At 27.5% G+C, this 25,341-nt stretch overlaps 1 protein-coding gene across 4 annotated transcripts; it reads left to right on the top strand.

Moving 5' to 3' along the window:
- The first annotated feature begins 13,004 nt into the window (after positions 1-13,004).
- Positions 13,005-23,509, top strand: LOC111293757 (uncharacterized). 4 transcript variants are annotated; one of them, XR_002690647.2, is made up of 18 exons: positions 13,005-13,307; positions 13,997-14,218; positions 14,538-14,633; positions 15,666-15,718; positions 16,026-16,122; positions 16,232-16,305; positions 16,713-16,827; positions 17,772-17,882; positions 18,127-18,203; positions 19,368-19,434; positions 20,193-20,258; positions 21,405-21,512; positions 21,631-21,761; positions 21,953-22,019; positions 22,147-22,214; positions 22,293-22,386; positions 22,696-22,810; positions 22,899-22,976. XR_002690647.2 is itself a non-coding variant. In XM_022886684.2 (18 exons), the coding sequence occupies exons 1-18, from the start codon at positions 13,158-13,160 to the stop codon at positions 23,251-23,253; spliced, it is 2,022 nt and encodes a 673-aa protein (XP_022742419.2). In that variant the 5' UTR covers positions 13,005-13,157; the 3' UTR covers positions 23,254-23,509. The 4 variants fall into 4 exon arrangements, 3 of the variants coding, with proteins under 3 accessions (XP_022742419.2, XP_089599763.1, XP_089599764.1); XM_022886684.2 differs by having other exon boundaries at positions 22,740-22,810; positions 22,899-23,509; XM_089743637.1 differs by having other exon boundaries at positions 13,981-14,218; positions 22,740-22,810; positions 22,899-23,509.
- Positions 23,510-25,341: the final 1,832 nt, after the last annotated feature.

Here is a 25,341-nt window from a genome sequence, read left to right as displayed (position 1 = left end):
AAGTTAAAATGTTGTGTTTATGAATAGTAAATTAAAAAGATTATGTAAAAAATAAATAAAATTTATCACAATTTTTATAAGATTTATCAATGCTATGTTAAACCCCTAACTTCTATTCAAATTTATATGTTATATGAACACTTTTCCATATAGTTTTTAAAGCATTTTTTTCTTTTTAAAAGCAAAAAGCCATATAAAATTTTATTATTAAATCTCCTCTAATGCACATGTTTTAAACAATTGATGTAAAAGAAAAAAATATATATATATATCCATTTTATTAATCAAGTTAAGATTTTTTTTTTCTTTGCTAAGTCAAATATTTATTAAAAAACTATCAAAAATCTCAAAAAGGTACAAAGCTCACTCCTAACAAAGAATAAAATCAAACTAGAATAAAAAAAAAAAAAAACACCAAAACACAAGCAAGTATAACTATTGGAAAATAACCACCCAAGAAAACAAAATAAATGGATAAGATGCACACTACCTTAAGTTGTAAAAACTGAACATTCACATTGGTAACTAATATAGAACAAAAATCACTAGCACGCTATAAGGGACTTTACTCTGATAGAACCAACTTAAGTCAAGGCATCAACCAAACCATTGTTTCATGAAAAATGATTACCAAACAAATAACACCAAAAGAAAGATAACATAACAAAAAAAAAAAAAAAAAACCTCAACTTTACTACTTTACTTAAATAAGTGCCTATACTTTTATTACACCTAAATAATCACTTTATCTTTAATTTACATCTAAATAAACCCTTGAATTTTAATTTTATCCTAATAAGTCCTTAGTCTTTAATTTGAATCTAAATAAGCTGTTAACATTAATCAATCTTTTGTTTAAAATAAGAGCTTATTTGAATACAAATCAAAGAATAAGGGTTTATTTGGATAAAATAATAGTATAATGACTTATTTAAGAAAAATAGAATAGTTCAAGGGTTTTTTTCAATATTTTAGCCTTGAATTATAAAAAGGTTAGTATAAAAAAAAGGGAACCATAGCTACCATGGTCTATGTAGACACCACATTTAGTTTGGGTCTAAGTTAATTGGGCTTAGACCCAAAGGTCCAAATCAATTAGGATCAGGCTTGCTCCAAGCCTAATGGTTGAATTTTCTTTATTTATTTATTTATGTTATATTTTACTAAATTACATATATGTATATATTTAATTTATTTATCCCATTTATTTATTTATTCTTTATCTTTTTTTATTTAATTATTTTATTGTATTTGTTATCTTTACTATTGATTAACTTTAATTTTAATTTTATTTATCTTTCTTTTTAAATTATTAAATCTTTTAATTGCTTTAGGTTTTTTTTTTTAAAAAAGGATTAGATGGCAAAAATCAAATGGGATGAGGGTTGGTGATGAAATTTGGAGATAAGATTGCAATTGGGTTTGAACTTAAATTTTTTAAGATAAATGATGATTTTTTTATGATAATACAAGAATTTTGAAAAATAAATCCTATGTGATCAAAAACTCTACCAACCTTTTCCTATAAATAGACTTGTACTCAATAAATGAGAATACACAACAATCATATAGCATCACATAATAGCAAGCAAAGCAAGATACAAAAAAATTTTTTAGAGAGAAAAAAGCAAAAGAGGTTTTTTAACATAAAGGTTTTTTGGGAAATTTGGGAAGTTGTTAGTTTGATTTGGATATTAGAGGATTTAAGGAGTTTAGATGGACTTAAATTGGTGCTTTAGGTGTTTTTTTGGAAATTTTTGAAAATTTTCTAAAAATTTTGAATTTTTCATTTGAATTTTCCAATGGATCTTGAATTTTTAAATGAGATTCTAGCAAAAATCCCAGATTTTGACATAATTAACCAAATTCCAATAACCAATTCCAATATCCAGTAGCTAAACCCAGATTTTGACCAATTTCTAATGAGATTTTAGCAAAAATTGTAGATCACAGTGTAAATTATAGAATCCAACCGTTAAATTCTTTGCTTCTAAATAAAAAGCTATGGTGTAAAAAGAGAGAGAGAAAGCAAGGAAATTCTAAAGGAAAAACCCAAAATTCAACTTTTTATAGCTCGTAAAAATAGTGTCGTTTTGCAACCTCTTAACCTGATCAAGATTCGCATGTCACTCCATATGTTGACCTAGCCCTTAGTTCATCTGATCCAATTTTCCTAAAGTTGGTTTCTCGCTAAACCGAACAAGCCGTCTGGCCGATCCTTAAGTCGCATCATCCTGAGCCATTTTCTATGTCTACAGCCGCACATTTCAAACCGTTAAGTCAAGCCAAATTTTTAGGTTTTTTTTTTTAATTTGTTATTTGTTTATTTTTTAATTAAAAATAATAATAATATTTTAGATAAATGAACCTTGCCAACATATTGGAAGGATTACATTTTAAAAATGAATTTTTGAATAAATAGATAAAACTTTACCAACATATTGGAGGGCTTGTGATTTTATTTCTAAAAATAAGGTTTTATCAACATATTGGAAAACCTTATAAATTTTTAACAAAAAATAAATTAAAAAAAAGTTTTCATAAAGCTTTAATAGCATATTGGAGGGCTTGTAGTTTTTAGTTTTAGAAAAAATAAAGTCTTACCAATATATTAGAAATACTTATGATTTTAGACAAAAATTAAGTTAAAAAATGAAGAAAAAATAGTTTCTATGAAATTCTACCAACATATTATAAGATATTTTTTGACAAAAAGTTTTACCAATATATTGAAAGATATTTCTGAAAAATGAATTTTTTTTAAATTGGATCTTGAATCTCCAATGATAAAATTACAAAGAGCATTGTAGATAACAATTTTCATGTAAATTCTTAGATGAAAATATTTTTTAAATTTTACCAACATATTGAAAAATTTAGATAAGAATGTTTTATATCAAAATTTTAGATCCTATTCAATATTAAGTAAAAGTTTTTCTTTAGAGAATTAAATGAATCTGATGATAAAACCTCTTCAAAACATGACAAATAATCTTCTTAAATACTCTTGAGATGAGAAAATATTCTTAAATTATTACCAATATATTGGAGTAGTTTAAGGATAATTTTCAATAACTAATTACTAGATAAGGTTTTAAGGCTTTTTGGATAGTATGAATCAAACAGGTACCATCTTTGGATTGATGTTGTCAGGGTACTATAAACTTTCTTAGACATAACCATACTTCCGAACCTATTCTTAGTTTCATATACTAGAATCTACCTTTTAAAGATACCAAGTCAAGTTTTGAATTTCTCTTTAAAATGAGATAGATTCAGTTAGGTGATCAATCGCACCTAAATAAAAAAATATTAGTGGTAACTCTTTAAATTATATCTAGTGATAGGTACATGGATATATATGTTATGACAATTAGTCATTCTTTTTTTAACACTAGTTAACAACACTAATGAATCAAACAATGTTGCTGAAACTACAAACAAATTAGCTGTAGGAAGTTGGATAAGCACAATGAATTCCACCCAACTCATCTTGAAATGGTCCTCAAACTTTCAAATTTATTTCAAGTTAAATTTTAAAACTCTAAACGGAAACACCTTCACCAAAGATTAAATAAAAAATAATTTATACCAAATCAAACATCATTAAAAAAATAGTTCAAAAAATACCCCACATGTTTAAGCTTCATATTGCCAATAATTGATCCTAAAAAAGGAAATCAATGATGACAACAACATATCATCATTCTAAGAACCCCAAACAATAGAGTAACTTTAAGAATCCAAAAAGCATTGGCATTTTCTCACCAGCAATCCTAAGTAACCACAATTTACTATTTGTGCCAATTCATTATTTGTGACTATGGAATCAAGTTAAGATGTTTTGATTAAAAGGTATAAATTAAAAAAAAATAGAAAAGTAAATAAATTCAATCTTAATGTTTATGAATCCTACATGTATATAATATTAACATTTTTACTTTCCCTTTTTTTGTATGTTCATATTTTATAAAAGAAAAAATCTACAAAAAAGTTTTATTATTATAAATCATTACCACAAAATGCTTGTGCTTGATAAAAAAGTATGATGGAGATTAAGTAAAAATAATTATAAATATTTGAACTAAATAATTTCAATTGCTAAGTAGAAAATTTTTTTCAATTTCTAGGATATTTTTGGAAATTTTAGTTAAGTATTTTATATTTTAAGTGGAAATTATTATTATTATTATCATCATCATTATCATCATCACCATCGAGTCATATAGATGAAAAAAAATAACTATTTTTTGTCAATAATAATTTAATGTTAAAAACAGCCTAAGAAATAGGAAAAAATTTGAAAATAACAAAAATGTTTAAATGTGCATAATCTCAAATTAAAAAGAAGGCTTATTTTTTGTATCTCTAGAAATTATAACACCATAAATAATCTAATAATTCCAAAAAATTTGTTTGCATCTCATAAATAAAATAAATAAATTTTTTTAACCTTTTTAGTCATTTCATCTATAGAAAAGTCTATATTGTTGATAGCCTCTCTTGGAAAAGAAAAAAAAAACCATAAAATTGTAACTTTAAGTTCAAGATTAAGCAAGCTAAAATATTAAATATATTGAAAATAATTATCAATAAACTACATGAATTTATACCATTAGTGTACTTTCAAGTGTAATTGATACACATCTTATTTTTTAAATACTAAAAATTTTTACAAAAGAGGATTATCATTTTGCAATGCATTTATTTATCAAAACTGATCAATTGTACACTTATGTTGTATATGATTTATTGCAAAATTATAGGAATTACATGATTATTTTAGTCATATTAAACTTAGTTTAATGAATTTTGTCCTTGTAAATCTTTATATCAATCATTTAAATTAATTTAATAAGTTTTAAATAGAAAATATGAAATGACTTAATCGTAAGACGAATAATGCTTTTATGCATAAAAAAACCACATCAATCTCAAATTTTATAAGAATTTCACACTGTTACTTTAACATAAAATCAAACAATAATCACATAAAGAAGCCATTAAAATCTAAAAAAAATCTTTCAAAGAAAATATAAATTTGTTAACAATATAAATGCATATGACAACATAAAAAATATTTATATTCAATAGTTTAACTATCATATGAAAAGTTTGCAAGAAAGAAATGGAAAAAATACCAATAAATAGGTTAAGAGAAAAATGAGAAAAATATGAAATAAGAAAAGGAATCAAAAGTTTATCGAGACATTGAAATTTGAGTATCACATTCCATTATTAGTGAGATCATACATAAATAAAAGTTTAAAACTCTTGTAAAAAAAAACACAATAAAGAAAATAGAGAAAAAAAAGTAAATTTTATGTTTAAATATAACTTGACCCTATCAAAATATATAGGATGCAAATAAAATATTAATATATACATACAAAACAAAATGAAAAGTATAATACATTTAACAAGTCAAACCTTTCAATCCTTCTTACAACAACTAACTAATCATTTAAAAGAAAAAAAAATTAAAAGTCATAAGCAAAAAATTAAAAAACAAAAAGTTCTAAGCATTTCTCAAATGCTCAATAGATAAGTTTGATTTGCAAAAATATCAATCATAGATCATAGAAAAAATTAAAAAAAAAATAAAATGCTAATATAAAAAATGCTAACAAATTAATCTCATATTAGGAATGTATTACATACAAAGAATTAAAAAAAAAAAATTAAAAGACATTGAAAGTATTTATATAGTTCAAAAAAATAAAAAAATCACAAATAAATAATATAAAAAATAACACCCTTACCTATGATTGTACCAAACAAACAATAAAATAAATCAAAGATAAGAAAATAGCTTGATGAAAATAGAGAAAAAAAATATTACATACCTTTTCATCAATCAACACCATTTATGTAGTAAGATGTTTAGTTTTATAATTATAACATGCTACAATCGACAAACATGAATTTTGATCCTCAATCATCTTTTTTGAGAGACAATTATCAAATCTTGACATGCTCCAATTGCCTAATAGACAAGTTTAAACCCTAAAAAATGATCATGGTAAAAATAAAAAAATATATGAAAATGCAACCATTAAAAAACACACATCAATTGGCTAATAAATAAACTTGAAATAAAAAAAGATCATGATTAAAAAAATTTAAAAAAACTACTAATGAAAACACAATAAGAAATAAACTTTTTGATTAATAATATGATAAACAAGAATTGGAAAATAAAATGTAATAGAGACATGTAAGGCTTTTATATAACCCCACTCTTAAAAAATAAAATGGAAAGCCATAAATCACAAGAAAATTAAAAGTTAAAAATATAAATGTTACAAAACTAAAGGTTTTAATAAATTTTAATAAATAATTGTCTTAAAAAATGTGAATACAAGAAATTCAAAAGTCACGAATTTATAAAAAATCTAATAACCAAAAGTTTATTGTGTTTTATGTAATAAAATTAGGAGATTTAAGATTAATTATGGATCATATAAAAAAATTATAAAAATGTTAACATAAAAAAATGCTAACGTATCTCAAAATTAGTAACATGTTACATACCAAAAATCTAAAAAAAATGTAAACGACATTGAAAGTATTTATATAATCAAAAAATGAAAAATCAAAAGTTACAAATAAATAATATAAAAAATAATAGCCATGCCTATTATTGTACCAAACAAACAATAAAATGAATCCAAGATAATAAAATACTATGATAAAAACAGAGAAAAAAAACATATAATATACCTTGTCATCAATCAACATCATTTATGTTGTAACATGTTGTTTAATTTTATAATTATAACATCCCACAATCAACAAAAACAAATCTTGAACCTCAATCATCTTTTTCATGAGACAGTTATCCTCCAATTGACTAATAGACAAGCTTAAATTCTAAAAAAGGATCATGGTAAAAAATAAAAAAATGAAAATGCCAATATTTAAAAGAACAAACACAACAATTGTCTAATAAACAAACTTAAAATGTAAAAAAAAAAAATCATGATTAAAAAATTAAAAATTTTACTAATGAAAATATGATAAGAAATAAACCTTCTAATTAATAATATGCCAAACAAGAATTGGAAGATAAAATGTAATAAAGATATGTAAGACATTTATGTAACCCTATGCTTAAAAAAAAAAAAAAAGAAATGAAAAACCATAAGTTACAAAAAAAATTAAAAGAAAAAAATGAAATGAAAAGCCATTAGTCACAAAAAAAAAAAATTAAATGAAAAAAACATAAGTAACAAAAAATTAGGAGTCAAAAACATAATTTTTTGAAAACTAAAGGTCTCAATAAATTTTAACAAATAATCATCTTAAAGAATATTAGTACAAGAAATTTAAATGTCACAAATTTATAAAAATGTCAAAAGTCATGAATTTATAAAAATATTAGGTAACCAAAAGTTTATTGTATTTTATATAATAAATCTAGAAGATAAAGATTTAGAATTTATTTAAAAAAAATTGGCATTTATTACTCAATATTTGAGTTTTATATGTTATATGATGATTACAACCTTCCAATTATCCAATTATAATAAAGAATAATATAAGAGTCTACCACTTATAAGCCTAAGCTTCATATAAAATTTTGATAAATCTACATAATTCTAAATTATGATTAATTAATATAATGTAATAATCATAAGTGATATCATCAAATAAAAAAAAAGCCAAACTTTTTAATAACGAAAACTATGGCATGTTGTTACTAATTTTACTTGTTGATTACTCCAAAATTTTGAAAGTACAAAGATTCAATATTTCTAAATAAAAGTACAATTAATTTATTTTTGCATCTAATCTAAATGAAGAGAAGGCTTTCATAAATAAAAAAATAATCTTAAAATTTAGCTCCTATCGATGTATGTTAACAAAGAAGACATCATCACGAGATTGTTCCAAGATAGTACATTGGAAGAGATGATTATTATTTAAATATAGTAAATAAATACAAATGGTTATATTATTTATTTTTTTTACGTCCAAATTTATTAAAACAATCATAAGATTATAAAACTAACCGTAACTAGCAAAGAGAAAATCTAAATTTTCAATACAAAATCCAAATTAAGCAACAAAGATAATATGAATAATGAAAAAACTCCCTAACAATTAGATACTACTACTTTTAAGCTTGTGCGATGTACGGATAAACAAAAATATATATAACTCAATTATATATAATATAACTAATAAATTTTATATAAAAAATAAAAAATTTCAACATAAAATAATGGAAAAATAAAAATATTGTAGATCAATATGTACCTATATAACATAAGGAAAAAGATTTTGTATCATATCTCATCTAATAGTGATATTTGTATAAAATTAAATCGTGTTTGATTCTAAAATATAGAAATTTATTTCACTTAAATTTTTTTTTTTTGTAGAAACTTTTGCTTGGTGTTGTCCCTTACTTTGGTGCAAGATATCTAGAACTCACAATAACAACAACAAACCCTTTGAAAGGTGTTGTCCATCATTGCATTGTATTAACAAAGGTTAAAATAGTTCTAATTGAATTTTCATTCTTTGATGAATGGGATTGAAACCATATATTACATATTAAATATAAATAAAACTATAAATAAAAGGTAACCAGGGGAGCAAAAACTTGTGCCAAATTCTAACAAACTCCAAACATAACTAAAAAATCTCACTTTGTTAACATCAATTATTAGTTATGAAGAAAAATCTAATAAAATCTCTGGCGACTAAAAACTAAAAAGAGATAAAACATATAAAATTATTCCATTCAAAGGTAAAACAAAAAACAAAAAAATAAAAATAAAAAGATAATGTAAATGAACGGATAAATAAAGCATAAACATGCATAAAAAAGTGAATAAAAAAGAAATAAAATCAACCGACAAACATGACAAAGAAAAGTTTATGAACATAAAAAGACATATAACTCGGTGATCAAAATTTTCTTCATCATAATGAAATCAATACATTTGGAGGCTTTGGAAGAGTAACCTCTTATTGCTCTTAGTATACATGATTCTCTATTTATAATAAGAATTTGAGAGACTTTTATAAATTAAGAGTAATTTATGCAAAAAAAATTATAATGGATTATTAATTATCTATATAATATATATTTTATTTTGAAAAGTCGACACTTAATATTTTGAAAAATTCTTGTTAGGCAATAAATTATACTAATTGTAATTAATACTTATAAAGAAATAGATATGAAAATATGCTTCCAACTAATTAGACTTTTATTTTAGGTTTGAATTTTTAGCATTATCTGCCTTATATATTCATTTAGGTTAATAAATACATAAATTCTTCTTAATTAAATACTAAAATCATGGTCATTAAATAGTCATTGCTTTCAAAGCATATTTCTTATTTATAGTATAAATATTTGATGTTTAAAATAAAAATTGAATTTGGTCAAAAATGATTTAAGATAATTTAATTGTAACTCATTTATAAAAGGCAAGAATATTGAATATTTATAAGAAAAATAAATAACCTAATTTAGCCAAATAAATATCTTTTAAATTAATAAAATGTATACGAAGTCAAATTGAAATAATTAAATGCAAGATACATGGTGATTGTTCAAAATAATCCACATGTCAAAAAAATAAATTATTCACATTGGATTTTTTCTTCTTTTTTTACCAAAATTTTGATTTTTATATATTTATATAAGATGTATGATTAAAGATATTTTATTAGGAATAAAAGGTAAGTTAATTGAAAATTTAAAAGAAAATAAATATAATTAATGCATTGAAATATTTTAAAATTTTTATGAAATCAAATCAATTTATATCAATTTGAAGAGAAATAAATATGAATAAATATATTTAATACAGGACACGTGGTGATTGATAAAAATTGTTCACATGTCAATATTATAAGTCATCTGCATTGAATAATTTTTTTTTGTCAAAAATTTTAACTTTTATATATTTATATAAGATATGAAGAAAAAAACAAAATTTCAAGTCATAACACAGATTTCATCAAACATAAATGGTGATGTTAAATATTTAGCTCGATGCAAACTTTAAATTTATTCTCGATAAACCCATCAAGCTGATAATTTTGCAAACTTCAACAATTTTCTTTGGCTAAATTATGTTTTAGCAAGCTCAGAGTCAGAAGAATTGTTTGGTTTAGAATAAATAAAGAAGAAAGCAACTAAAGTGGGGAGAAAAAAAAGACCAGCAAAGCTTGCTTGAAATCAAATCTTAAAAGATAAAAACCACACAAAGCTTATTTGTGGGAGTTGTCTGGAAAAACTTATTTTTGGGAGAAATTTTCAATTAGTGTTTAGGTTGTTCTATTTATGTGGTTGAAGTCATTGATGTTAGGTAGGTTTATTGGCTGTTTAAGAGAGGTCGTATTAGAATGATTTTCACAATAAATGAAAATATATTGATCAAGTAAGAATCTTAATTAAAGAGAAATTTGTTAAAGTTATAAAATAGCTCAAGAGAAGTTCATCAATCTTTAGACACAAAAGAATAAATTGTTCATGGTTTCAGGAAGAAAGAAAAGCTTCTATTTAGAAAATACACTGGGACAGTCGGATGCTTGGTAAAAGCCAAGGCAATCGACTACATTGCCTGGAAAAGGTTTTTTCATTTTTTCTCATGAATATACTAGGGTTGTAGGATGACTTACATAGGGTAGTCAACTGTCCTACTTGATAAATGTTTTTATTGTAAAATAACACTAAAATAGTTGAATGTACAAATATTGCATTCGATTGCCCTTGTATGAACAAATGTATTTTTTGAAAAATAAAAATTAGTTTCTCTTCGAATGACATTTATTCATCATAAAATATTTTTTTCACTAATGAAACATTGATAATTACAATTATAGTTTTTTAAAGAGATGTTTTCTTAATTAAATGAAATGATTGTTTATTGAAAACAACATAATCATAGCGTCAAAATATTTGAATTTAATCTCTATAAATTAAGATGAAAAAATATATTTAAAAGATCTAAAACACTTGATAATTAAATGTTGATGTTGCATTCTCTCATTTAGGAGAGCTACTAACCATTAAGGGAATTTGTTTGATAAAGAAAACAAGTAATAGTTAAAAGATATAAGAAAAAATAATTTGATATATTATTATTGAAGTTTTTTAACTTTACAAATAAAATTAAAAAATTGACACACTATTTGGTCCGATCTAAAAAGGGGTGTACTAGGCAAAATTTAAGAACTCTTTGATGCAAAACAAAAATTAACACATATCTCACAACTTTTTTTAATTAGTTTTACCAAAGGGTTATGTTTCACCTCTACTTATAAAGTAAAAATTATGCTATCGATATATCAAATAATTCCTCAGAAATAATATTTTTTTTTTTTATAAATTGATATCTTAACAAAACATTGGATAACATCAACCTATACGCCTTTTAAAAGGTTGCTTGGAATTGAAATATATTTTTCGGACTTTCCATTTCAATTATTAAAAGGGTTAATATCATGAATAGAATTATAATAAATTATTTAATATAATATCTAAATTTTAAAAATCTTTAATATTATATTCAAAATATAAATCTATTAACTAATGTGGTACTTACTTTTAACATAATTAATTTTAAATGATGATACATTATAAATAAATAACTCTTTAAATATTATATTAATTAATAAATTCATAATTTAAATATCATATTATAAATTTTTAAAATTTAAATGTTATATTAAATGTTTCACTATAATTTAAAAATTATTCGTAAAATTAACCTTAATTAAAAACTCAAAAAATCCTCAAAGAAGAAAGGAAAGTAGGTGGACTGAGACCAACTTTATAATTATACAAATATAGGTTTAGTTGGATGTTGGCCCAATATTGAGTTAAACCAGAGGCTGAGCTTTTGTCACCATCTAAACGGGCTTTGGTTTTAGTTTAGGTCAGAAATCTAGTCCATTTCCATTGCTAAATTGGGTTTAAAATCATTAAAGGCCCAATTTTATAATGATATGTTTTTTTATTATTATTATTATTTATAAAAAATTATTTTCGTTTGTAAAATTTTAAAATTTCATCGTAATCCATAAAATGTAATCCAAATATAATATTGTATTTTAAGTTTCTAACTTGAAAAAGTTAGATTAATCTCTTTCTCCCAAAATTACAAATTTTTTTAAAAAAATATATGAGAAATTTTTTTTTCAAATATCATCTTGGATTAAGCACAATTGTTTAAAAATGTTTAAAATCTCGGATTTATTTCTGAGTTTTTTCTTTTAAATTCATATAATAAAATGAAACTAAGGAGTAGAAGGTAATTAACCAAATTTTTTATTATTAATTATTAATTATTTTTGAATTTTTTATAATGAAATATTGGTATTTATTATTTTTAAAAGAGAAAAATATATATTTGAGCTTAAAGTCAAGAAAAATCTAACGGACTTTTCGGAGGACAGACAAAGACTGGTAGGTTGGGTCCAAAACCACGTCAAATCTTCTTAAAAAGTCCACATCCATCTTTATCTAGCAATGTTAATTTTATTCGTAATACAGAATTCGTTTTTTTTTACCTGGAAAGAAATATTGTATTATGTGTACGAAGGGATTTAATTTTAAATTTTAATTAAATATGAAAATAAAGACAAGTAATATAATATAATATCACTTTATATCTATATCTTATATATATTTTTATATATTTAATAAATAAATTTTTTTATTAATTAATATAGATTATTATTTTAAATTAATTAAAATTAATATATTTTTATTTAAAAGAATTAAATATATTAATAAAAAAATTATTTAAATATACAAAATAAAAATAAAAAAACAAATTTTTTTTTAAAAAAATTACAAATATAAAAATTACTATGCTCGTTAAATATCCTTAAAAAAGAGATAAAGATATATATATAACATACCGATTCGGTATAGAGCCCAAAATAAATATAATATAAAAATTAAATATAATTAAAAAGTCCAGGCTACCCTCCTTCGTTGGCATCCCTAAACTTGTCGTGTTTTCTTCTTCGTCCGAACAAAAATAATAGTAATAAAAATTTCCCCATTTATCTCTCTTTCTTCCAACTCCATAACCCTACAAAATCCTCAAAAAGAAAAAAAAAAAAAAAGTTAAACCTCATTACATCGATTGATCGGGCGGGGAGAGAAGAAAAGAAACGACATGTCGTGGTTGAGAACGGCGGTGAACAAAGCGGTGGAGGTTGGGAACAAGAATAACCTCACTCGAAACATCAAGAACTATGCGGATACCGTTGTTCATCATGCCGGTCAAGCTGTCGCTGAAGGAGCCAAACTCTTTCAAGATCGCATTGTAATTTCTATCTTTTTCTTCATTTTTTATTTTTATTATTAGTATTATTTATTTGAGTATTGAGGTGTTGAGGCTGAATGTTAGTTACTTTGAAAGGTTTGCATTTGATTTTTTTAAAATTTTGGAATTTTGGGGTAATTTTTTAAGAAACTTCTTTGTTGTTTTTAAATTGCATGATTGTTAGATTTTAGTGTTTCAGTTCATCTTCGTTTTCAATTGCTTGTGGTTTTTGGTGGTTCAATTAGAGAATAATGAAATATGTCTAATAATGTCAAAGAAGGCATTCTTTACAAAAATCAACGAAATTGGATTATAATTGGATTATAATTTCACAAATGCGTCTATTTGACAGAATGAATTATTTTTCTATACACTGAGGCCCTATAACCATATTACTTTTTTTTTTTTTTTGTAACTTTAATAGGCTTCTGTAATTTCCTTTTCAAGTAATGGTGCTAGGAAGAGAATATTTTGATCTAATGTCAAATGTGACATGTAACCTAGGATTAATTTAGAGCTTGCTGATCTATTTGGTTATCATATTAAAAACAGCTAGAAATTCGTTATCTTGATTTAAACTTACTACTAGATTTTGTTCCGTTTATTTATAGAAGTTTTTTTTTTTTTTATGCTGTTGTGGTTGTCTTATAATATTTTATTGGACTTGCTTAAGCTGCATCCTTATGCAGGGGTCTAGGAGTCTCAAGAGTGGAAAGCAAACTGTGAAAAGATTGGAGGAAACAGCAACCTCTTGTAGGGGTTCTGAGAGAGTTATGCTGCTGAGAAGATGGTTGGTTGCTCTCAAAGAAATAGAGAAGTTATCTGGAGCTTCATCTGAAGGCAGTCAAAAGAGCCTTGAGCAAATTCTTACTTCTGAAGATGCAAAGGAGAACCCAAAAAGACCATCTATGGTGAGCTATTCCTGTATGTTAACGATAACCAAATTATATGCAACGGCTTATTTGTTAATTATTCATGCCTTGCTTTACTTATTGAGTTGTAAATGATATGTTTTAGTTAATGTCTGGTCAACAAGAGGATTAGGTAGGTTTAATTTTGTTAAAGTGTATTGTTGTTAGCTGGTTTTGAAACTAATGCCTTCGATTGATTGTTGTGTGCCTTCAATAATTTGAAGTGTTAAAAAATGCTTCATTTCATTTAAGTTTCTTGCATCCTGACTTTCTCTTTCTTTTTTCCTTTTTTTTTTTTGTTCTCTTTATTGATTGGTAGGTCTTGTATTATGACTCTGATGTTGGTGGTGCACCAATGAATTTTCGAGAAGTTTTTCTTCATAGCCAGGCTTTGGAGGGCATAACAATATCTATGGTATGATTTGCTATCTTGGTCATTTGTTCATATTTTCTTTTTAATCTGAATTTGTCAAGATACAGTAGAATCTTGAATATATCATATACCTTTTTAAACATTTATTTCTATGCTTTGCTAGTGTAGCTTTTGACTAATTTTGTAGAGGATTAGGCATGCGATGAAGGGTTTAGAAAAGTTAATGTTTCAGGTGTGATCATTCTGCATATAGATCTTGCCTTCAAAAATGATAAAATAAACAATCAAGACAGATTATTTAAATAAAGAAAGATAGAAATTAGCATTTTATCATGAACCTGATGAAGTTTTTTAACATTTTCTATTGCTAACTGAATTATGTTCCAAACAAAAACAAATAAATACCTAGGTCCAGGACTTCATAGATCCAGGGTTATAATGGCTTTATTGGAAATTGTCCTTAGTCTAAAGTTCTATGCAAGAAGTGGAGTGTTACTCTTTAAATGTTGTCTAAGATCATTGAGTTACTATCAAGCTTGGTAAATTGCAAGGCTGCTCCAAGCCCTTTTATACCTTACACTATCAAAACAATCTAGTTTTCATTAAATAAAATGGGTTAGTGAGAATTAGGAAATAAATAAGATGATACAGATAAGAAACTTTAGGGCTCACATTTACTGACGTCAATATGACAGTATGTCATGGGTTCATTATTTAGTTAAATATCATAAAGTAGAAATTTTGGTGATTGAATCATGTTCGAAAAACATTATCAGAAAGCTTTGAGTTTGTTGTGTTTTTATCAAATTTGAGTACATTTAAGTTGTTTATAGATATGTTACTTTTTCTGCTCGAGTATCATGACCGTCTTCATGTAAGTTTAATTTTCTGAAATTTTCATCTAATCATGTTCTGGATTTGGAGATATTTTTGTCATTATTTGATAACCTTAATGATTAACATTATGACAGAAAGAACTTCTTGTTTCTAATGCAACTTTTCTAGTGAACTTTTATGTCGTTGGAATTTCTGATAATTGAGGTTAACGCAGGTTAAACCTTTTCTGTGATTCAGATTCTTGAAGCACCAAATGATGAAGAAATTTCTCTGCTCCTGGAGATGTTCAGGTAAGTCCTGTCCTCTCACTTTATGACTATTGCTTTATTATAGCTGGGGACACCAACATTTAGGGTTTTCCAGATTTAATTAAATCCATTCTCATTGAATGTGTTGAAAAAAAGATGTTATTTTTCCTGCCATCATAGATTTTACAATTGATTGCTTCTAACATACTTGCTGAATGATGTTGGTTTCTGCATCTTCTTGTAGGTTTTGTTTGATTATGTGAGACTAATAATTTATTATTACGAATATTTAGCCTTAAACTTAAATTGGATTTGGAAATGTCCTTTAATTGTAGAATAATACTTGCAGGCTCTGCCTCACTGGAGGAAAAGAAGTTCATAATGCGATAGTGAGCAGTATACAAGATTTAGCTACTGCTTTTTCTAGCTACCAAGATGAAGTGCTGGTAATTAGTCAAACCCGTGCTACTTTCTCAATGCAATTTATTTAGGAAGATTCACATTTAAGATTCTTTCTTATTTTTTCCCAAACTTTTCAAATGTGGGAATATATAGGTGAAGCGGGAGGAACTGCTTCAATTTGCACAAAGTGCCATAACAGGGTTGAAAATCAATGCCGATCTTGTAAGGTAGTTCAAAAACAAAGAGCTTCCATTTCCTGCCTTTCAGCCTTTTTGTAATGTGTACACTTTCCTGTCTTGTTTTCTGTACTTTGAGTTTTCTGCTTATGTTTGTGATAATGCTGAAATCTTGTGTTTTGGGCCGCTAAATGTTTCTGTTAGGCCTGAATAAAATTTACATTTGATCATAATTTGCACATGCCCAAATTGCATTTATGTGATAAATCTACTTGATCATCTTATTTTAATAAAGTAGGAATGTTCTCCTATCATGTTTTTTGGTTCATATTGTTGTGCAGCCACCTTGTTTGCCAGAATATTTTAGTATTTTGAAGTGCAAAGTGCTTGATTGTTTATGCTTACTGAAGCAGGAGAAATTAACCTTTCTTTTTCTTTGATCTGCTTTCCAATGACAGAATGGATATTGAAGCTTCTGATCTCAAGAAAGAACTCAATCAGATGAGTGCTTCCCAGAAACTTCCAGAAGTTCATGATCATACATCTGAAAAGACAACTACAGCGACTATTGAGGTGAGCAGTGAGCTTTATTTGAATTATGGCAACATTTGCTTATCCTTTTTGTGCTAGTTTAGAAGGCATAGAGTGTTATGTATTAAGTAAAAAAATCTAGTCTAAAATCAAGGAAACAATTTTTGAAATTCCTGTTAAGTTGTTAATCTATGACAAAAGAATCATATTGCTGGTATGACATTAAATTGTTTCATTTTGCTCTTTTATCTTGCAATTGCTTGATGCTAATTATTTCTTTTTTGTTGAGGTTGGTCATGTGTATAGTCCTTTAAGAAATCACAAATCAAATAAACCATTGTCACTAGACAAAGCTGCACCAAAATGAAGTTGAAATACTGGGAGTTTCTTACAGAAATAAAATGTTAATTGGTATTCCTTTGCCACAAAATGATATATTCTTTTGGTTTTTTCAAGACTATTATCTTTTCACTCTTGTTTTATCTATTTGTGTTGCTTCTGTTCTTATTCTTGTTTCAAATCACTTTAATTTCCTAGGCGCATGGTGATATTCTTATCATTTCTTTATACGGTTGGCTTTTATCTGATTAGCTCTCTCATTTTGGTGCATCTTGATAACTCATACCAGCTTAGGCTGACAGTTGAGATAAGAAAAGTTTGAAGGTCTGCTGAGAGCCATTATCTATAGACTAAAATATAGCTTAAGTATGTCTAGTCCGCACATTTGATAACCTTCTACCTTTTTATGATATCTAATTAGATTGGCTCTTGTCCACAGTTTGAAATCAAGGCCTACTGCTCCCTAGGAAAAATATAAAAACAAAATTATGGTTTACTGAAGCTACTCATGTTTTAATTCACAAGCTGCTTATCTATAACTAGTGACTTGTACCATGGCTATGTCTCCCCTATAACAGATGTTAAACTTCCTAATATTTTCCCCCAAAAAGAAAATATGAAAGTTGACCACCCTATCTTTATGGTAGGCTCTTAAAGAAGCACTTGCACAAATACGAATCTGTTCCACACTGGAAGGAATTTTGCTGAAAAAGAAGTCTCTAAACAATGGAGACTCTCCTGAGATTCATGCACAAAAGGTATGAACATTCTTGCTATTTGGTTGCTTCTGGTTATGTTTTAATAAGCATGAATATGTATATGCAACCTGCTTTTTATTAAAAGTTTGCTTCCTCTATCTAAAATGTATCATTCAGGATATATCACCTTTTTGTCATTCAAGCTAAAAGTTTTGAAAAAAGGATGAGTGTCTGTTTTAGCAAATTTAGCATTTTGTGGGGACTTTTTTTTTACATTAGCTGCATTATGTTGTTATTTGAGCAGGTTGATAAGTTGAAAGTCTTATCAGAATCTCTTGCCAACTCTAGTGCAAAAGCTGAGAAACGCATTTCAGATCATAGGTATGCTAAGAATCTTATAGAGTTGTTCTAAATAATATTTGATTTTACCAAAGCTGTTACTCTAGATAAAAATTAACAGCTGCTTTTTTATGTAATACATTGTGTTAACTAGGGGTATAATCGATCGAGTTCAAGCCGATATAGTATTAAGCTTGAGCTCGAGCTCAATTCAAAATTCGAGGCTTGAAACTCGACTCGAACTTAATCAAGTTTTATTTTTCTAACTCGAGCTCGACTCAAGATAGAAATCGAGCTACTCGAGCTCGTTCGATTAGGCCTGATTAATATGTAAAAATAAGCTCGATTCTTATATTTGACAAAAGCTTGATTATTTGTGCTCGAACTTTAGCTCGAGTTTGAAATATTTTATTAATTAAAATAATAAAAATATATTTAAATATAAAACTCAATTAAGCTCGTGAGCTACTCGAGCCGGGTGTAAGAATGCTCGAACTCAGCTCAATTGATGAGTCGAGCTACTCAAGCTCGAGCTTGACTCAATAATAATCGAGCCGAATTCGAGTTTTATTCGAATCGAATCCGAGTAGCTTGCGAGTACTAATGTATCATTTACACTCCTAGTGTTAGCCAATTGAGTTTCTTTTTTTACATTTAAATATCTCATAAGTTACTTTTATTTTTGGATAAGAAAAATTGCATCCATTTCTTTTCGGTGCTGAAATTGTAAAATGCAGTGCTACTTTTTTTATATAGCTCATATTTGAATTTTTTGAGAAAGTGAAGCATTGTTCTGAATAGCCAGAATTCATGGTTGCTTTAAAGGATATCTGCTGAACTGTTTGGTGCGGTTATATATTTCTTATTTGACCTGTGACCAAAATTTCCCTCCTGTTGCTTTTGTTTATCATTCATGATGAAAAGGCTAGTCTTGGGTTGCCAATGCTAATTGGTAAATGTTGTTTCAAGAGATCACAACCTGTTTCTGGTGGTTTCTTAGGATGCTTGCCTGGATTTTTCTACTTATACTTTAGAGGATATCTGAATTCTGGATGAAATCCTTGAAGCAACAACATTAAAGCAAGATATACTGCAATCTGAAGTCTCCTTATAACTGATTCTGAAGTTTATTAGGATTATCTAAATATTTATCCAATAAAAAGTATTCATTGCATATGAACTGGTCATTATTTTTGTTATTGGCAGACTTCAGAAGGAGGAGGCCCTAACTGTTCGTGTGGCCAGAGCAAGTGAAGCTGATGGAAGAGAGAAGGTTGTTTACTTGTGCTGATGTGTTACCCTTGTCTGCACTGCTAGATTAGAAAGGAAATCTTATCTTGCAATTTTAGATTAGAATGCAAGATTTGATTGCTAGAAGTCGTCTCTGGAGTCTGATAGCTAGTCGTTTTCTTTCTGTCTATAATCAAATGCATTATCAAAATCATGACTGGCTTAGTGAGGTCTGCTGGGGAAGATTTTTACTATACTTCTGATCCTACAGTGTCTGCCTATTCAGTGCCTTTAACTAGTTGATGACCTTGGCAGGTTTGTATTGGAACATATCAAATAATTTCCTGGATTATTTTCTCTGAAACTGGCATACAAAGGAATAGTTCCATATTTTCATGATTTCTTGTGCCATGATACTGCATAGCGGTAATTTAGTTTTGATTAGGTGGTGTCATAAGCTGTTCAAATTTCAAAAAGTCCCCTAGGGGACATTATTAACGGTTAGAACATGAGACTCCACCCTGGAGGTTGTTGCATTTTGAGGATGGGAGAGGGCTACCTCCATTCATGTAGCCTAAGGAGTAAGGCCAATGCGTGCCCTTATATACCAAAGAAATATATACACTATAAAATTTTTTTTAAAAAGTTAAATCTTTGAGGTTTATTTATTCATTTTTGACTAAGCTTTAATTAGAACAATGAAGCCATGCAAAGTCTGAGCAATTCAGCATGTGAGTTTTGATGTATTTTACTTGTTTTGGATGGGAAATCTGAAATTTTCTTCTAATGAACAATATCCAGGAAATAGTAGCTGAGATTTCAGAACTTGAGAATCAAAGAGATGAACTTGAAGCGGAGCTGAAAAAGGTCTTTCTACTGCATTCTGTTTCTACTTGTTTCTTACATGTTGGAAAACCTATACAGCTTCTGGAATGTGTTTTGCATGTTTGATTCTGATTTATTTTGGATAATTAATATTTTATTCATCCAAAAAAGCAGAGTTCTGCTACAAAAAATAATTTTTACAAATATTTAACAATGAAAAAAGAAATAAAAATTAATCTAACATTCTTTCATCAAGATTCCAACTATGACAAAGAAACCTGTTGATGGAATTATTGGACAAATGTCATGTACAATGTAGCCAGTAGCTCACAGCTTCCTTCACGAACTGCAAGATGGAGTTGCTACGACCATTCTGCTTACCAAATACCCTTTTATTTTGTATCCAACCAGATACCATGTTTAAAAGCATTCCAAGTGATTTTAAGGATTATAGCCAAAAGGGATTTACCTTTGAAATTAGATGATCCAAAGGAATTCATTGTGCCAAACAGTGGACCGGCCTTTGTATCCCACATAATTGGAGTACCTGTAACCATATTTGTTTAGTGTACATACATGTGAAGCATAGGTGATCCCTGGATTAAATTTCCTGATTACAGTATATGCAGTTGGGGTTTGTTTGAATACCCTATTTGCAGTCTTTGTTTAGTGGGAAGTTTATCAAGAATTACCGTTGTATGTTTGATTCTGATTACCTACGTGTATAATGTATTGTTCCCTCATTTTACTTTTAACTTTATAATTTTTGTTTCTTTTGTTCAGCATTCTATTGATGTTGTTGGCGATGACAGTATGCTTTACTGAAGCAGATCTTTTGTGTATATATTTGTATTTTGGGGGTGAGCGGTGAAGTTATAAGTTACTAAAGCTAGTAAATCAGACAACTATGAAAGATTTAAGAATGATTTATATGTTTATTTCATTGCACCACTTAAACCTGTTTTTATTAAGTATCATTTGTTGCACTTGATTGGTAATCAATGGATATTATTCCAATTATGAAGTAGTAGAGCTCCCATATAACCATGCAAATGAGGCAGCTTGAAAAACCTTTAGGTTTTAAACCTCCATTGAATTCATGCTATAGATAGTTCTATCTTTGTTTAACTACTTTTTGTATAAAAGGTGGATTCTGTCCCATTACCTTTTTGGTGAAATATGGTGTAGGTTAATATCTCATTGGCTGCTGCTAATGCTCGCCTACGCAATGTAAAGGAAGAAAGGGATCAATTTGACAAAGCTAACAATCAGATTATTGCCCATTTGAAAACAAAGGTGTGTTTTTTTTCTTCCTAATTTCCATATTATTTGTATACAGCTATAATATTCTTCATAATTTTATGGGCTGTTATATGGTTCAAATATCTGAGAAGTCTCTCTGCTTTGTTATCAGGAAGATGAACTGTCAAAGTCCATTTCTGCATGTAGAGCAGAAGCAGAAGTTCTTCATACATGGATTAATTTCTTGGAAGATACTTGGCTTCTCCAGTCCTCGTATGCAGAAACTAAGAACAAGATAGTCAAGTATGTAATCTTTTCTTTCGTTGTGTGCAACAATTATGTTTTTAATTATCTTCCTTTACTGAATCTGTTTTTTAAATTATCTGCATTGAAGAAAGAAAATATTATGAATTCTGCTCTTAATTCTATAAATTGAAAACTTTCAATACTGGGTTTGTTTATGTTTTGGTTGATACTCTTTTTTCATTTTCCAGTGAGGAATTGGAGCAACATGAGGATTATTTTGTGAACATGGCCATCACACTTCTATCTGCTTACAAGGTATTCAACACATTCCATTGGAAGAAATACTTAGCTTGAGAACCTAAAAGTTATGATTAAGTCTTGCTGTAATTCCTTCTCTCTTTCTCTCACGTGTTCTTCTTGGAATCTTTGTACACTTTTGCAGAAGGAGCTGGGCCCTTCCATTAGCCATATTGGGAAATTTGTAGAGAACCTGAAGAAGTTGAGTGAGAGGTAATCTGTATTTTTTGACATAAATAATACAGAACCTATTTTATTGCAATTTCTAATTCTTTTCACCTGGAAAGACAGATCAGAGATGATATCTAGCCCAAGTAATGAGGATTCCAAAGAATTAAACCCGAGTAAACATCTTGAGGAAGAATATTTGGATTATGAAGCCAAGGTACAAATGTCATTGCTTTTATTCTTCAAAAGGTGTCGACAAAAGATATTTAGTTTATCATGCATGCCTTGAGTTGCCGTTATCTAGCACTTACACCCCACTGATGCAGATTTTTACTCTCCCCTTTTTTCATTCTTTGATTCATTCTCTTTTAGTGATTTTTGCAACAACCAAAATCCATATTGCTTAGTCTTTGTTTTTTTAACTAGTTAATCCCAGGTTTTTCTAATTCCAAATTTTAAGGTTAAGAGATTTGTGAATCTAGAATTTATAGCTGTGTTAGCTTATTTATTAGATGGTCTCTAAAAGGTGCCTGGTTATAGAGCCATCTATTTACTGGTTCCTTGTTTCAGATTATAACCACCTTCAGTGTGGTGGATAACATGAAAGAGCAGTTTTATGCTCAGCATGGGACAATTTCAAGGTCAGATAAATACATTTTGCATGCAAATCCATCAGTTCCTTGTGCACTCAAATCCCCTGTAAATGACATCTTCCTGTCTCCTATCCAGGAAGGATGACCCCAAGGTTAAAGAGCTATTTGATGACATTGAAAAGTTAAGAGTGGAATTTGAGTCTGTTGAAAGGCCAATTTTACAAATGGAGACTCCAAAAGATGATACTCCTACTGAGAAGCTGCAGGAAACTTCATCTCCACGCCCAACTCTGGAATTAACACAACCCAAACCTGACACAAAGGAGAATCCTGAAACACAGCGGCTGCTAGACCCTGCAGCAGAACTGGCAAAGCTTGAGTCTGAGTTTGGGAAGGTTGGCCGAGACTACTCAACAGAGGAGATAGGTGATTGGGAGTTTGATGAACTTGAAAGGGAGTTGAGATCTGGTGATTCTGCATCAGGCAAATAAATCAGATAAAATTAACCTTGTCTCAAGTAAAAAATATCTAAAAATATATGGGCAAGCATGTGTACTAGTATGACATGTATCAATATCTACCTGTCAAAAAGCATCATTTTAGAAACAAGCACTCTGCTTTAACTTTTGTGAACATTGGATGGCGTTTCAATTTTTTCATTCTTCTGTAAATACTTCCAACCTGTAATATGTAATTTATGAAAAACATGAATCAGTATGGGTGATGAATCCCAGGGTAATTTCTCAAGCCTTCGTCTTCCCCATCGTAGCCTCAAAACATTGCTTATTTGATTCGAAGTGGATGGAGGATCGATATTGATCATCATCACCAGAAAAAGGAAAATGATTATATGTTGCTGTACATGACAAGTCCCTACCTTGAAAGAATAGATGGATGAACAAGGAGGATGTAGGGTTTTGAAAGCTTTGGTGATTTTGGTGAAAATAATGGTGAACCCCATGAAAAGAACATTAGCTGTATTGAAAAGGTTTCCTGATATAGAAGTTCTTATTGTCTTATCTTTAGAATAGCAACATTATTTTGCAGGGACCTTCAATGCTTACAACACGAGGGAACAAAAGTTAGTGGGAGGGGAGTTCCCACCCCCACCCCCCCCCCCCCCCCCAAAAAAAAAAAAACTCTCTTCCAAAATGCAGATGGAAAACAACTTAGAAAAGAGGTTTTTGCTAGCAACTGTATCGTTGCTGTTGCAGAGTTTTTATTTGCTTTTGCTGGTGCTGGTGGGATACCCCGCAACGGTGTCCCTCCGGTCGAACTTGAAGAAGGCTCTACTTTGTCAATCCCTCCACCAATCAAAGCTCCCTGGAACCCTCATTTTCTGGGTGGAGGGTCACTTGGACTAATACATCTATCGCTGTCCTTTGCTCATACTTTCCCGATTGTCGGGAGCAACTTCCATTTCTTGGTTCGATCCTTGACATAGCTGAACAAAATCATCTCTCTCCTTAATCTTTATATCATCTATGTAAACTCCAAAATGATAATGGTGATGGATAAAAGTACTTTCAATAAAATTTTAGTTTTTAAAATATTAAAAATGAGTGATTAAAATATTTTCATAAAATTTTTAATAATTTTTAATTTAAATTTTTTATTATTAAATTCTCATTTATTAAATTTTTAATAAATTTTAATTTAAGTGATTTTTTATTATTACTAACTTTTTTCATATAAAATAAAAATATTGATCAATAACAGTTGATTTTTTTTTTAGTCTGCTTAATTAATTAGCTGTCATTCAATAGCATTTTTTTCTTATTTTTGTTGTTTCTTTCTTCATTGTTATAAATAATTAATAATTTAATATGCAGGTAAGATCAACACAAAGTTTAATTTGGCAGAAAACCTTGATTTGAAATCATAAAATTTTAGACATGCTTTTTTATAAGCAAACAAAATATTAAAACAGTATAAATATCAATACATGATCAAATTTGGCACTGCTTGCTTTATTTTTTTTATAATTCTATTATAATTTGTTGTTATGTTTTAGAAGTAATCGAATATGCACGTGTTTTTTTTATTATTATTTTAATAATTTCGTTATTAGCTTTCATTTCATATTGAATTTGTTGGAATTAAAAAAAAAAAAAGTGTATCCTACAATTAAAATAAAGGTTTGATGAAAAATCTATCTTTAAGCACATATTCTTTTTATTATTTGTTCCTACTTTATATACTTATTTTATATATAGTTAAATTTATTTTAAAAGTTAGATAAATTCATTATTAAATTATATCACTAAATCTTAAGATACATATAGAATATATAACTAACATAGAAGACTTTTTAGTCATATTGTAATGTGCTTATGACTAACATGGATTGTTGAGATCAAAACCAATTAATAAAATTGAAAGTGAATTTATTGTTTTTTTCAAAACAAATAAATGTAGTTATTTCCTAATTTTTAAAAGTGTGAAATCCGAAAGTATTAAAAGCAATTATTAAAAGCAATTATTTAGATTTTTTAATGAATTTTTAAATTAATAAAATTATCTTTAAATATATATAACTTTTATTAATTTATTTAAGTTTAATTTAAATCAACTAAAAT

Source organism: Durio zibethinus, chromosome 14 (genome assembly GCF_047325235.1).
Source record: "Durio zibethinus cultivar Kanyao isolate XHJ-2024 chromosome 14, ASM4732523v1, whole genome shotgun sequence".
NCBI lineage: Eukaryota > Viridiplantae > Streptophyta > Magnoliopsida > Malvales > Malvaceae > Durio > Durio zibethinus.
This window is presented reverse-complemented; position numbering and strand designations above follow the sequence as displayed.